The 15,814-nt window shown below is 39.2% G+C and overlaps 2 protein-coding genes across 2 annotated transcripts; both read right to left on the bottom strand.

Annotated features, from left to right (window-relative positions):
• Positions 1 to 1,376: 1,376 nt before the first annotated feature.
• Positions 1,377 to 3,099, bottom strand: LOC106292942 (ethylene-responsive transcription factor ERF055). The gene has a single exon (XM_013728610.1). It carries the CDS (start codon positions 2,486 to 2,488, stop codon positions 1,523 to 1,525), a length of 966 nt encoding a protein of 321 aa, XP_013584064.1. The 5' UTR covers positions 2,489 to 3,099; the 3' UTR covers positions 1,377 to 1,522.
• Positions 3,100 to 11,480: 8,381 nt separating this feature from the next.
• On the bottom strand, positions 11,481 to 12,247 carry LOC106344781. Its single transcript, XM_013784091.1, has 3 exons — positions 12,182 to 12,247; positions 11,869 to 12,087; positions 11,481 to 11,738 (listed from the first exon to the last, which is right to left on the bottom strand). Exons 1-3 carry the CDS (start codon positions 12,245 to 12,247, stop codon positions 11,481 to 11,483), a joined length of 543 nt encoding a protein of 180 aa, XP_013639545.1.
• Between the last annotated feature and the right edge of the window lie 3,567 nt (positions 12,248 to 15,814).

Raw genomic sequence — 15,814 nt, 5'->3', positions numbered from 1 at the left:
CGTCTTAGGGTTGCTAGAACTAGGAATCTCGCCGACAGCTCTCGAGCCCAGGCTTATACCTTGTTGTAAACGCTCATACGCAGATTCGGAATAAGATCTACTTTGCTCTCTTTTTCGATTTCTTATTCTTATCGTTGTTATTCTCGTGTTCTGATTGCTTGACGTGTGGTAATTAGCAGATATCCGGGTCCTCTGGAAAATTAAGGTTTTCCTAGTTTTCTTATTTAAACGGAAATCGACAGTGTGAATTTCGATTCCCACAGAAATTAGACTCAAGGAATGGGCAAAAAGAACAGTCGATAAATTAAGATATGAGCTGTGTTGGTTTTAGTGAACTCTTTGACTTCAAGAATATGTCGGTAGTTAAATTGACAAAGAGACATGTCTTGCGTAGTGTCCATTCACAGCTGTTGACAGCTCACGCGTGCGTTATAGTTCTCTCTTTTGACTTTTTTCTTTCAAAGATTTATTATTCCGATGGATTATGGTTGAATCACAAGTTAATCTTTCACTCTAATTTTGAATATGTATTCAATGAATGGAACAAAGAAAACAGCCATATTGTTCATTCTCCGAGTATACACTGGTAACTCTGCATTAACAACGAAAGACGTATGTTTCCTAGCACTCCGCACCCGATTGTCTTTCTTTGCATTCAGCGTTCGGTTGATATGAATAATTTCTGAATGAGTAAAAATTTCTTGAAGAATTTTGATGTCGTCCGTCCAAATAATTTGCAAATGTCGGTCAATCCTCTGGTGTTGAAATCATTTTCACCAACTAGATACAATCGGTCGCATAAGTAACATGATATTGACGTAAGTTCCTCATGCTTTCCATTGCCCATATGAGAGCTTCCATCTCCTAGTGTAATGGTGAAAGACTTTCTCTTATGTTCTTGCCCCCATTAGTCCCTCAAAACCCGGTAGCGTGCTATACCAGCCCTGTCCCAAAAATAAATCATGTTCTTTCCATGATTCATTTGTGAAACACCAGCGACCCAGGATTAAGGGTAAATTTATTTCGTCCATTTCTTGCACATTGGTTGTTCCACCTGTGGCTGTGGCTGAGGCCTGAACCGCCTATAGTAGAGATTCAGTCTCTCCTAATTTCAAGGGATCTGGAGGATCAACATCAATATTACTAAAATCTTAATTATTCTGTCCTTTATAAATGTACCATAAAATCTTTGCAAACCGATGATCATCCATGTACGCATTTATACCATTTATTTTTAGCTATATTGAATTGGACAGTAGAAGAGAGGGAAAATTTGATACCAATTACCAACCAACCAAAAAAAGCCTTTCAAACAAAAAATTACCAACCAAACTCAATTTTTAGTTTTTAAATGAAAAGATCTGCATGGTACGACATGAACAAAAACCTTCTACTTTCCATAATTTACAGTTTATACTTTCCTAAATCACAAATTTGAAAGTAGGCACAACTAAGACCACTAGAAATTTAAACGCAAATACAAAATCTTGATTTAAAGAATAATTAATTAAATCATAAATTTTCACGATAATATGGAAGCCCAATCGATCTCGTAAGAAGGACACTTTCCAAGTATGAAATTATCATTCCACGGAATCGGTGTCTCAACACACATCTCCAGCGCCATCATATCCGAAGGCGGTGAACCTGACCCATCACTCTCGCCCGACCCGGATTGTTGTTGAGGCGTGGAATGCTCAATCGAAGAAGGCGTAGCTTTAGCTCTATTTCTCGACGTTCTCTCTTTTTTTCCTGGCTGATTCTTTGGCTCAGCTAAAATGGCTTCGAGCTTGGCGTCAACGGTAGCTTGAATAGGTCCGTAGTATACACTGATATCAGACGGAGATGAACCGGTTTGGTATCGTAGAGCCGGAAAATTCAGTCGAGCTGAGTCACCGCGAAGCTTGAACGCTGCACGATCATAGGCCAACGCGGCTTCCTCGGCTGTGTCGAATGTTCCGAGCCATAGACGGGTTCGGTTCCTGGGTAAACGAATCTCAGCAACCCATTTTCCCCAGTGCCTTTGCCTCACTCCACGATAGAGTTTAGTCGGCTTTGGAACTAAACCCGAACTTGGAACCGGATCAGGTTGGGTTAAAAAATCTGAGTTGTTTGGGTCGACGAAATTGAGCGTATAATGGTTGTCTTGGTGAGTATTTGTTGAATCGTTTTGGTAATGAAATTGAGCTTGGTAGTTTTGATCGGGTTGTTTTTGAAGATCCGAGGGAAATGAAGATGGATAGGTCATGGATCCAGGATAAATATCCGGGAAGGATCCATAATCAGAGTGGGTCGTGGAAAAGGAAGAGATATTTTGAGGCTGGTAATTATAATAAGAAAAAGAAAAGGGATCATTTGGCGTGGACGCAAATGCAGCGTTTGAAGCTACAAACGCGGAGTCTGAAGCAAACGTGGAAGCACTTTTGTAAAAAGGTTGAAGTGCTTCCATTAGTTCGCCGCCATGGCTGCTACCGAAGAAATCCGCCATGAGAGGTTCCTGAAACAAAAAAAAAAGATATGCTACAAGAACAAAATATTATATTTAGAAACCTGTTGAAAGAAACCCTGTCTTTTTTAGGAAAAAAATTCAAAGACTGGATTTTTTTTTTTGTAGAAATAAATTGGATCAAAGAGGTTTGAAATAAGCAACCTCCATTAGATCAAAACTACGGAAATATATCCACAAATAAATAAATAAAAAGAGGATCGAACTTGAGGGAACTAAAAAATGCCCACGAAGTTGATCAACTCTATAAATCAACAAAAAGAATGTTAAATGACAGAAAAATCATAGTATTTAGGATCTTGATTTCTAGGAAACACCTGATTTTGTTTTGGCTAAAGTGTGTCTACTGGATGAATTTTGAAAAAAAAATATAAATCCATAAAACAACACTTCATAAGAAAGTCGTGATTTGTGTTTTAAAGAAAGACAGACGATTAAAAAGAAAGGAAACCGAAGAAGCTAGGATTTTGACAGTTTAAAGATAAATAGAATGAGAAGTAAAACCCTAATTTCACTCAAAATCTTTTTTTTCTTTCTCTCACTCTCAAACAAACACTCTCTCTCACACTCTAGTTTTTCTGAGCTCTCGACCTCACCTTGGAGATTCTCACAAAACTCCCACCGTTTAAATAGAGGTTCCTTCAACGAAGAAATATTTTAGTATTATTATATTAGTGAACATTATTGTACAATAAACTGATTAAAAATAAAACATTTTAGTAATGTACACACATACGATTCTTCCATATAGCTGGATACATCTCTCTCCATACTGCTCTTTATACTATTTTAATTTTGTAAAATTATAACATTCATAATTTTAAGCACTTTATTGAATGATTTTTGGCGTTTTTAAAAGAAATATACATAACTATATTTTTTGAAACATAATATATTTTTTTAGTAATAGAACAGCTTGTTGAAGAAAAAAAAAACATCAATTTTTTTATAATGTACAAGTAGGTCTCACATAACTTAGCCGGATAATTTTGAGCATATTTTTTAAGATCTATATAGTTATGTATGTAAGTGACTATATAGATCTTAAAAAATATGCAGAAAATTTGCTAAGTTATGTGAGACTTACTTGTAAATTATAAAAAAATTGATGTTTTTTTTTTTTTCAACCAACTGACTGTTCTATTACTCAAGCTTGAGGTTATCTGGGAAACCAGACCGGAACATAACAACCATTGTAGTACAAGTCCTTATGGAAAGATCTCACCATCTTAGATAACGAATCAGATGATACATTTTCTGAACGAGGGACAAAAAACAATCGAAAACTCTGTGTATCTGTTTTTTAACTTCATAAACTCCTCCAGCTCACTAGAAAAGTTCGGCCATTCTCCGGGGTCTTTGATCATCGAGATTAGGTCCTTGCAGTCGGTCTCAAAGGATTGACATGTCGATAACTCGTGCATACACTCCATTGCCCATGATAAAGCCTCCAGTTCTGAATGTAATGGTGAGATTCGTCTTCGTTGAATCCTTGCTCCCAATAGTTGCATCACTCCTCTAGAATTTATCCATGTCCATCCATAACCACTAATGAATGCGTCATGTGTCAATGATCCATCTATCATTAATCTCTCTGACATTGGAGGCCGTTCTGGATTTTGTGCTTCCACCTCTTCCTCCGATCTTTGATTTGCTTCAAACCAAGTGTGGCATTCTGATTCAGCGTGTCTGACAGTTTCCAAAGGGTCCATGTCTATCCCTCTGAAGAGTTTATTGTTCCTCGCTTTCCAAATATACCAAATGATCCAAGGATATGAGTCTTTGTCCAAATCTGGATCTTCAATATCATTCTTTCGCCAGAACAGGTAATCTATATTTGTGAAATGGCTTCCACTTGGAAATAATGTAGGCGGTGTTGGGGTTGCCGCATGTGCCCAAGTTTGTATAGTTGGAGGGCATTCAAAGATGGCGTGATTTATAGTTTCATCCTCTGCACCACAACGAGGACAATGGTTGTCGTATATCATATGACGATGATTCAGATTACTTGTCACTGCTAACTGTCTAGATATCATCTACCAAATGAAATGTCTGATTTTTGGAGGAGCTTTTATTTTCCAAGCAAAGGCCTGGAGCTTCATTATACTAGATTCCTGCACCTCCAATATTTCCTCCTTAAGCAAGTTAGTTGCTACCCAGTAACTAACTTGCTTAAGGAGGAAATATCAATCCCGATGATAATCTTGGCTTATGGCCAATGACAGTGTACATCCCATTCTTCGTATAGCTCCAACAATATCAATCCCGATGATAATCTTGGCTTATGGCCAACGATTGAATCAATGGGATGTCAACCTGATGGACAAAGTTTTCCAACATCTCAGTATTCCATCTCTTCGGGTTTCCAATCATCAGATCACTTACATGCATCATTGGATGAAGTACCGGTGTAATCGGCCTAGCTGATCTTGCTGGTATTGTTGGGACCCAAAGATCTTCCCAAATCCCAATCTCATTACCAGAGTGTACCTTTTGTCCAATCCCCATTGTTATTAATGGTTTTTCAGCCATTATACTCATCCACCCATAAGAGGGGTTGTTCACCTCGTTTAGTCACAACGGCGAGCTACATCGGAAATATCATCCTCTCAGAACTCTTGCCAATAGGGAATTTGGAAATTGTACTAATCGCCATAACTACTTTCCAAGCAATGCCAAGTTAAATTCATGAATCATACTGAATCCTATTCCTCCTTCATCCCTTGATTTTCATAGTTTGTCCAACATTACCCAGTGAACTCCTCTTTTAGGAGGGTTTGAGCTCCACCAGAACTGTGCAATGGCACTGGCTAAATTCTCACAAGTCTCTAAAGGTAGAAGCAAGGTTGACATTACATACGTGGGTAGAGCCAATAGTATAGATATTATGAGCATTTTCATCCCCCCCCCCTTGATAACCATTTTCCTGTCCAGCCATTAACACGGGTTTGTAGTCGTTCCTTAAGAAAGGCAAAGAACCTTTTCTTAGAACCACTAATATCTTCATGGATACCAAGATAGGAACCCATTCCAACCTCATTTCCAATTCTAGTTGAAGATTTTAATTTTTTCTTGACATGTCCATGTATTCCCTTACCAAAGAGTAAGGATGCTTTCTCAAAGTTAATGCATTGTCCAGACGCTTTCCCATAGGTCCCAAGTGATTTCATGATTTCATTGCATTCACGTGGCTCTGCCATGCAGAAGAACATTCTATCATCAGCAAAGAGAAGGTGGGATACCGGAGGGCTAGTGCGTGAAACGCGCATCCCCCGTTATATTTCCATGATTCTCAACATGATTTAGAAGGCTAACGAGCGCTTTCGTGCATAAGATGAATATGAAAGGAGACAAAAGATCTACCTATCGCAAACCCCGTTTAGGGGTTATATTTCCTCTTGGCGGCCATTGAATAAGACATGGTATTTCACCGATGATACACAACTAATTATCCATTCAATCCATGTATCTGAGAATCCCATCTTCTTCATGACCGCACTGATTAATTCCCACTCCAACCTATCATAGGCTTTACTCATGTCAGTCTTTATAGACATTCGCTTTTCAATTCCCCCAGAGGTTGTGCGCAGAGCATTGAACATTTCCTATGCTATCAAAACATTATTTGTCATCTGTCTTCCAGCAACAAAGGCTGACTGGGTTTCAAAAATTCGATCCGGTAAAATTTTATCAATCGTTGGCATTGGACCTTAGATATTATCTTGTAACTGGCATTACAGAGGTTAATGGGCCGAAATTGTGACATCTTATTTGGTTTATCCTTCTTCGGTATTAGGCAAATGTTGGCATCATTGAGTTCATCGGCCATTGTTCCATCAAAAAGGAACTCATTAACCATACGAGTTAAGTCGTCCTTCACAATGTCCCAGAACTTCTAGTAGAATAAGGCAGTGAAGCAGTCAGGACCCGGCGCCTCTTCTGGCTGCATTACAAAGAGGGCCAATTTAACTTCCCATTGTGATACATGAGCTGTAAGATCCGCATTCAACCGGTCCGAAAATGGGCGTAGTAACATTTGCCAAAGCCTTATCAATGAGTTGAGGGTTGGATGACTGAAAAAAATCTCTAAAGTAACTAGTAGCAATGTCTACTAATTTTTCCCCTTCCTCTACAAGGTTTCCTGATGTGTCTATGAGGCTTCTGATCTTATTCCTAGTTCTCCGTTGCTTTGTAATGGCCTGAAAGAATTTAGTGTTCAAGTCACCTTCCAAAAGCCAAAGTATTCTGCTTTCTGCCTCCAAAACTGTTCTTCTGCCTTAAGAGCATCAGTTGGTTCTTTCAAGGTCTCTGCTATCTCTTCGGTTGTGGCATCATCATCAGGGTAAAGATTATCGACCTTAGCTTTAAGCTGTTCGACCAATTTTGCTGAGTGCAAATCCCTTTCTCTTTTCCACTGTGCTAGCGCTTTCCTGCAACTTGATATATGATCCATTATATTTGCATCAGGAGAAAGTTTGGAGGAGTTCCATCCATTTAAATCCTAAGCCAGCCTGAATGTCTTGCAACAATTGCTTCCTATTCTTTGTCTCAGAAAGGAACAAGAGTCATGGACGATGCTTCTGACACATCTCCTTGTGGCGTCTAACTGTGAGGTCGTTCCCTATCCGTCAACAGTTCCAGCTGAGCGTCTTCTTTAATGAGGTTGGGGTGGATGTTTGGCATCCACCATACCTTTCTTTTGAACCGTTTTTGACCTCTTCAAAGCCGTAGCTTGCTGGTGCCCTCTCTGTCCTCTCGCCCCACTTCCTTGGGCTGTTTTTGGCTTATCATTTATTCTCGGTGAAGCCCTACGACTTACGGCATGTGACGTCGAGAACAGAGAACGAGTAGCACTTCTCGTCAAAGCTTTCGCATAGTCTTCTCCAGTATCATCATCAACTGTTTTTTCCTTTGCTTCAATCATAAGGATTGAATTATCATGCTCAGATGCAAGGAGTGGCTGTGATCTATCCATCTCAATGAGCTCCTGATTCTCTATTTGGTTTAGGTCCTCTTCAAGAAGATCATCTTCCTCTAGTACCATTAGTTCATTACCAACAGGGGCGTCTTGCATATCCGCGTCAACAAGTTGTTCTTCGTCGTCTTGCTCTTGTTCGCTTAAGGCATCAATCTTTAGAGCATCATATGGTGGAATGAGATCATCCGCTGTCCCACCCTCCACTGTCGACTTACCGCTGCCAGTCCCATCTCTGTAAGTGACATTCATATCGTCTCGTTTGTACTTCTGAGACCTGTCCAATAGCGCAACCACACTCTTTCCTCTGTTCCCGATATTCTTCTTAGGACTACTATATGTACGAACCGTATCCATGTCCATTCTCTTCTTGGCTGGCTCAACTGTCCTCAAAGGCTGCTGTTTCTCTTTCCATACTTGCTCCCGAACTGGAATTATTTATTCATGGCCTTTGTTACGTACATAAGAGTACGGGTTGTATCGGCTATCTCTTCAACTGTTGACACGATGCACTCGGCTCGAATGAGATGATCTTTGGACTCTCAAAGTAGAGCTTGAACCATCATTGAGAGACTTGTAAGAAGTCTCATCTTTACCTCGTTCCACGTTCCCACGAGAGGGCCCGTCTTGTCTTGGTGGACAAACTCTATAAAACACATTCTCAAGAGGGACCGTCTGGTTCATAACGTGTTTCTTTGGTAACCAGTCTTGATTTTCATGTGTCATAAGGCCACATGTTGAGCAGTGTTTAAATAGCTTACATAGAAAAGTTTTATCGTAATATCCTCCTTCTTCCTTGTCTGCAACTTCCGTGTAAACTTCAAGGGCTTAGTCAAGTCCATTGTGACCTTAATCCTCCCCTCTGCCCTATCTGTAGATTCCAACTTCCCCAGTCTATCACCAATAGCTTCAAGATTCTGTTCCGTGCAAAGGTGCAGAGGGATTCCTTGTTGTTGGATCTAAAACAGGATCATTGATGGATAGTTCTCGTCGATCACCGTTTCCCATCGTACAAGGACAAACATACAGTATTTATGGTGAAAATGACCTTGGCTGAGGACAGAATTAAGATCTTCCTCGTTATCAAAGTTGAATGAGAACCGACCATTGCCTAGATCATAAGCGGAAATCTTATCTGACATTCCCCACTGTTCCGACATCGCAACAATAAGACGTTCAACATTCTGCATTTTTTGGAATTTAAGATCTTGCCTATAAGAGACAAGCTATTTGATGAGGTTGTCGTCAGCCAGATCCGGAAGTAGGATAGGTTCATCATCGTCGTCCTGGTATATAACACATTTACCTTTGCTCGAAGCCAACAGTACCGTAGGGATACAGCGTATGAAGTTAAGCGTTGCTTAGTCTCAGTAAAACAAACAATGAATAATGATTTGTAAATCGAGAGGGTGAGATCGGAGATGGATTGCGTGGAGAGAAAGACATGAGTATTGCTTGGAGAGGAGATCGAGACGGTCACAACCAGACGACAATGATCGATCTAGTGTGAGAGACTGTCTACATAATTCTACCTTATAAAAAATTGATGTTACGGCACAAATTTATAGTTTTTAATTATAAAATTATAAAGTTGATATACAATATATATAGAGCTAAATTTTTGATATTTTCGTGGACGTTTTGAGTGCAGGAAGAGACGTTAGAGGCTAATAGCCAGGGAAACCAAGGCATTGTTTAAAGTCATCTCTCGATTTCCTTCTTCTTCTCTACTTAAACTCTCTTTTGTTTCTGAACAAAACATTCACCTTTTTTTATAATAATATCTCTAAATCTGTGAATAATTTGTTCATCTTTGAACATCGATTGCTAGAAGTTCATTCTCTGCAAGCAAAACCTGTCTTTGATTGAAATCAGAGTTCATTCTCGTGATCAAAGACACATCTAAACAAGATCTGATCAATCCATAGATCATTTTTGAAGATCATCCCATCAAACCATCTATCATCAACAAAATCAACCCATATCTCTCTCAAATCATCAGATCATCCTTCAAAAGAATCAGGGACAATTGAATCTCCTTATCAGGGATTCATCAAGTGGTATCAGAGCAGATCTGAAGGCTCTTGAGCTGGCTTTGATTCTAAAACTTCTCTCTTTGTTTTTGGGAATCTATTTTCTATCTCTGTAATTTTCTCTGCAATTTTCTCAGAAATCTCTTTTATTTCTATCTATATAATCTGCAAGAGGGCCAACCAGATTTTTTTTTTGAAATAGAAAAGTTGAAGAGATATCCAACTTGGCTGAAGAGAAATCCAGCCTTGGTGGTAATGTCTCTTGCAAACAAAAATCTTGCAATTTGTCTATCTCTTTCTTCTGTTTTGGGGTTGGGTTTTGTTCTCTGAAGCTTGATCTTTGTTTGTTGCTGAGGCGCTACTGGATTCATAGAGAAAATACACAGAAAAATTCAGAGAGAAACACTTGAGAGTTTGTGAGGCTTCGGCTATCTGTTATTGTGCTAATTTTTCTTGTTGAGATTGAAACAGGAAACCATGGCTGGGGATGTCAGTAAGAGAAAGGAGGCACCAACTGTGAAATTAAATAAATTACGGATGGAAGAAATGATGTCTGAAATCATGAGAAGAATGAAAAAGTCTGATCTTTTACAAAAGAAACATGCTGATGATTTCTTTGGTAATGTTTATCAGGTTCAGAAGGATGCTAATATCAAAAGGAGCAAGATACTATCTTTCTATGGCAAAAATGACCATGATGGCTACTTGGAGTGGGAACAGAAAATGGAACTTGTCTTTGATGGCCAAAACTACTCAGAAAGAAAAAAAGGTTAGATTGGCTACAACAGATTTCTGGGGTGATGCCATTCAATGGTGGGATCAGCTTGTTACTACCCGAAGAAGAACAGGAGAAACACAAATTGCATCCTGGTTTGAGCTGAAACACTTAATGAAGAAACACTTTGTTTCTGGTAACTATAGCAGAAGACAACCAAGACAGGCAAAAGAGGAGACAAGACCTTGCCATGATCATAATCACCCAAGAAAGTCTCAGTCACATAAGCAAAGAAGGCCAGACCCACGTCCTCTCTCAAGAGTCAGTGAGCCACTGTGTTCTAAGAAGGAATCAGCTATCCAAAAGCTAACAACAGAGCCATCTAAGGTAAGTAAAGAATCCGAGACAGAAAATGAGTTTCTCTTTTCTCTCCTCAGTCTGAACTTGATGTCAATAAAACCTGCGATGAACTAACTTATCTTGAACCGCTGCAACCGAGTAGCATTGTCTCAGTGTCTAAAGTCTCAGAAGAACACTCACCAGAAATATAACAAAAGAGTTTAACACGAGGTGAAGTGATGGACACTACAAGAAATAAGCGAAATAGCTAAAGATTTATTCATCGCTACAAAAGAGAATCTGTAGCTAAAATAGAGTAAGCGACGGATAGCGACGGACAGAAACCGTGGCGTCAGCGTCGACGCTAACTCCAATCCGTCGCTATGTCGTAGCTCGCTCGCGACGGATGAGCAAGAGCGCTGGCCGTAGCTATTAGCTACAACATGGCTATGGAGTTTTCTGTCGCACCTTAGCAACGCTTTTAGCAAGAGATATAGTGTAGCTAAGTGGCTACAGAACTTGGCAACAATTAATCCTAAGCGAAGTTATAGCAAATGGAGCTACGAATTTAGTTACAAAACATTTGTATCTAAAGAATTGGATTCAGAATAGCTACGGGCAAATTTGTGGTTATTATTATTATGACAAAAATTATAGAATCCTGACAATTAAAATTGTTTTTTTTTTTGTTTTCAATACACAAAAAGCTATATAGATTGATTTTTTTAAAACTATAACAGCATAAAAATAAACTGAAACACTTGGAACATAATGGAAACAAAGCATTCATTTAGTAGAAACAGAATACGAAACCGATATGTGAAAACTAACAGACATAACACAAAAAAGATTCTAACTGTTATGTCTTCAATTTTCCAGAAAAAAAAGCTATCAGAAAGTCAGCAACGCCATCTAGATTCTCGGCTCATTTGTGGTAGGAGGTGAAGATGGAGCAGGGTTGGTAGTTGCATCAGAGGCTGTCACTTCTCTAGCTTCACACAAAGCAGTGAGCTGCTGGCTCATCAACTTGACCATTCCAGTAAGATTAATCACCTCTTTCTCCAATTGAGCTTTACGAGTAAGAACAACGGCAGGTGGAGCAATGTGATCATAGTTCTCCATTTGTGTTGTTCCAAGTCCAAACAGCCTGCCTTTGTGTGGCTTGACCACCTACAAAAGCAGAAAAACAAGAAACAAAAATCACTAGACACAAACAACGAAACATAACACTACCACAGCCATCACAAAATAAAGCCTTAACAACCGCAGCAATGGAACCACAAAAGAATCAAACATTTACCTTGTAAAAAGCCTCATCTCTCACAAGTGGTGTGATTGATGCTTCTGAGTTGGAGCCTTGGCTATCAGTCTCATCAGTGCTGGGGTGTTCTGAAACAACAATAGACTCAACTTCTTCAATAATCCTCTGTGCACGCTTGTATACAAACGTGCCATCACTTTTCATATGAGTCTTCCGCACCAGGTCAGTGATAGCTGGCTCCTCACCCAATTCCATCATCTATATACAAAAGGCAAATGGATTAAAACACACACAAGAAAAACATAGAAACACAAATAGACACAATAAGACAATAAGAATAAGTTTATTATACCATTTCATTATTTGACCTTGGCATAAGATTTGGAACCTGAGATGTGTTGATGTATACCATCTCCATCACGCTCTGATTTCCTGTTCTTGGAGTTTGCGTTGCTAACATGAAGTGCCTGAGGAGTGTTCCAATGTCACCACATCAACTTCCAGTTGTTATCAAAGACAAAGTTGGGCTTTTTGTTGTTTGTCTTTCCCTTGCTAATGTTGTTTGAGATCATTCTCCTGAGTTGCTTTGTCCAAAGAGCCTTCACCAAATTATGGTGGTCTGAATCCCAGTAATACTTTTGCTGGAAAAAAAAAGAAAAGCAAAATATGATGTCAAAATAGATCTAATCTAAACAAGAGGTAGTTAAGGGAAACAACCAATATGAATCTTACCACAAAATCGGACCACCTAAACAGATAAAAAGAAGAGCTTTAAATGGATTAATCGCATAGTTTATTAAACTAACAGAAGATATAAAAATGGAGAGACTAACTGTCTGAAACACACAGAGAATGACACACTAAACCATAACACAAAGAACCATTAACAAAATCGTAACACAGAGACTTTTAACAATATAAACTAGCTACTATATAACATAGAAATGAGATTAAAAATAGATAGTCAAGACCAGAGACAAGTTTAACGGAGACAAGATAAACAAGATAGTGAAGACCAGATACAAAGAACAATTACACAAAGAACAAGATAAACCAGAGTAAAGATAAGTCGGATAGTCAAGACCCTAACAAGGAAACCCTAACTGAGAATATCAGCAGAGGTAATCGATTGTGTGAGACAGAAACAGAGACTCAAGACCGGAATTATAGATCCAGAAACAGATAGTCAAGACAAATTAAAACCCTGAACCTAAAAACCCCCCAAATCAAAACCCTAAGAAAGAACTAAGAAGATAAATTACCCAAGAGATTTAACTCGGCTCGCCGTGGACGACGACAATTGGAGGTTTTTCCGGTGGAAGCCATGAAGAGACTGACCGGCAAACACGACGGAGGAGAAATGGAGACGAAGAGACAATGAGTTCGCGCGAGAGATGTGGGGAAAGAGACTAGGGTTTCTTTTTTTGTTTAGGTGTAAAAATGCATGTGTTAAAGAGATAAAACACTTCAGTAATATTTGGGTCAGATCGAATGAAGGCAAAACCCAAAAATGGAGCCAAAAACTACTAATGGAGCCAGACTCAAAAAAATGGATCCAAAATGTTTTACGCTATTATTTTTTTTGTCAAAAAATTGTTTTACACTACTATGAAACGAATTTAACATTTAATTTAACTCAATGTAAATCCAAATTAGTAACCATGAACTATAAATCATATATAATAACTTATAACCCCTAAAACTATAACAAAGCTACAACCCATAAAATTATAACCCATAATCTATAACCCCTAAAACTATAACCCTTAAAACTACAACGTTAACAAAGTTAGTGATCAACTAAAAAGTAAAAACCAACTCTAAACCCCTAAAACTATAACATTATTTTTTATGCTTTAATCAACTCCAACCCCTATACTATAATCTCTAAGAAAACTAAAATTTTTGAAACTATTTGATGAATTGCAATGAAATCATCGCATTTTTTTACTAGTGTTATGGGACATATATAAACAATGCATAAATTGAGTTTTCGACTCTGTGCGCCTCATCCAATAGTTTGATATACACATAAAAATTTGTTTAAAATTTACAACACCGTGATATTTGATGATGTAAAGTCAAATTAATCTAGATCTACTAAATCTCAAACGTAAATTATCATTATATACTGTATTTTCAAAAAATTACAGTATTCATAACTAATAAGCAAAAAAAAGTAGGACATTTGTAACCGTTCATGTCTAAAAACTTTTTGCCTACAACCAATCTAGAGCTAATGAGTAGCTATATAGATACAAATTACCTACACACATCATCCCTAGCTAAACCGCTACAGATAGCTACAGAATAGCCACAAATTTGGTCAATTTGTGTTTTGTTGCCATCCGTCGCCATTTACGTCGCTAATAACTGAGGCTACATAATTTCTGTCGCCGGTCCTTAGCTATCAAGATGAATTCTTGTAGTGGGAGCAACAGAGCAGCTTGGAGCTGAGCACAATTCATAATTCTTTGTTCCCTAACCTGCAAGAGCATTGTAAGGAACTTAAAAAGATTATTTCAGTGCATGGATTGTTTGTTTTGGTGTCTACTAAAGATGAAAACCGTTTTGGTCTGGAAAATGTGAAAGAATTTTGTGTTTCAAACTCAATTTTTGATAACATGATTTATTTTTTTAAGAGACTTGAACCAGATAAATTTTATGAAGAAAAAGGTTTTTCCTGTGATAGTGACATCAATCCTTGTCTTGTTTTGAGTTTTTATCAGTTTATGGAGCATAACAAAAGCTTTGAACATCCTGAAAAGTCATTAGAGCTTATTCTTCAACAGCTGTTGGGGTCAAAATCGGTCACGACGGAATCAATGTCTAAAAGTCCCCGGAAAATATTTCTCGCAATATAAAATTCGTATAATAATTATTGAAAAGGTTATACGACGAGTTATTGATATATTTTATCGACAACAAGACGCAAACATTGTTGGGGTCAAAAACGGTTATCTCGAAATAAACTTCCAAAAATTGCGTTTCTTTACGAAAGCTTACTCAACACACTCTCGACAAAAGCTCCTGAGCAAAAGACTCGAGAGAAATGGAACACGGAACCAAACACGCAGTCCAACTCGTTCGTTCGGACCTTTTGAGGTGCAGAACTGCACAGACGTGTCAGATGTTTAGCTATGGATGAAGACCTTCCCATGGTTTGATTGAGTCCATATTTTGACACAAGATAGATCTTTGATTTAGATTTCCAATGCCAATGGTATGAGGTAAATCAGCATCTTGTAGCATAAGTTATGTCCGTTTTACTGAAGGGTGGACAGAGCACACCGTCCAGCTCGGCGGATGGCCGAGCTGGATCGACCAAACAACCAGCTCGGCCATCCGCGGAGCTGAACCAGTCCAGCTGGGCGGATGGCCGAGCTGGATCGACCAAGCGACCAGCTAGGCGGATGGTCGTGCTGGATCGACAGCGGATGGCCGAGCTGGACCAGGCTGGATCGAACACGCGACCAGCACAGCCATCCGCCGAGCTGGACCGAACACGCGACCAGTTCGGCCATATGTCGAGCTGGACCAGTCCAGTTCGGCGGATGGCCGAGCTGGATCGACCAAGCGACCAGCTCGGCCATCCGCCGAGCTGGACCGAACACGCGACCAGTTCGGCCATATGTCGAGCTGGACCAGTCCAGTTCGGCGGATGGCCGAGCTGGAACGATCGTGCTGTCTTCATCTCGTCCTCGCAGCTCCTCCTTCGGGATTAGAACTAACCTGCTCTTGTTTCATCTCGATCGGAGTCACCGTTGGAACTTTACGATTTAAAAACCGCAATAACTCGTTCTCTCCAATAACATTCGGATTGATCGTATAAAACTGCAACGGTTAGCTGAACACCTCGAATTGCCTACACTATACGGGGAATTGAATGTTCTTCGGAATCGACGTCGTTTCGACAGCGCTCTTTTTATAAAATCGTAAAAACATCCAAGTCGGAAAACGGCCCGACAGGATCTTCGAAATCGAC

Source organism: Brassica oleracea, chromosome C5 (genome assembly GCF_000695525.1).
Source record: "Brassica oleracea var. oleracea cultivar TO1000 chromosome C5, BOL, whole genome shotgun sequence".
NCBI lineage: Eukaryota > Viridiplantae > Streptophyta > Magnoliopsida > Brassicales > Brassicaceae > Brassica > Brassica oleracea.
This window is presented reverse-complemented; position numbering and strand designations above follow the sequence as displayed.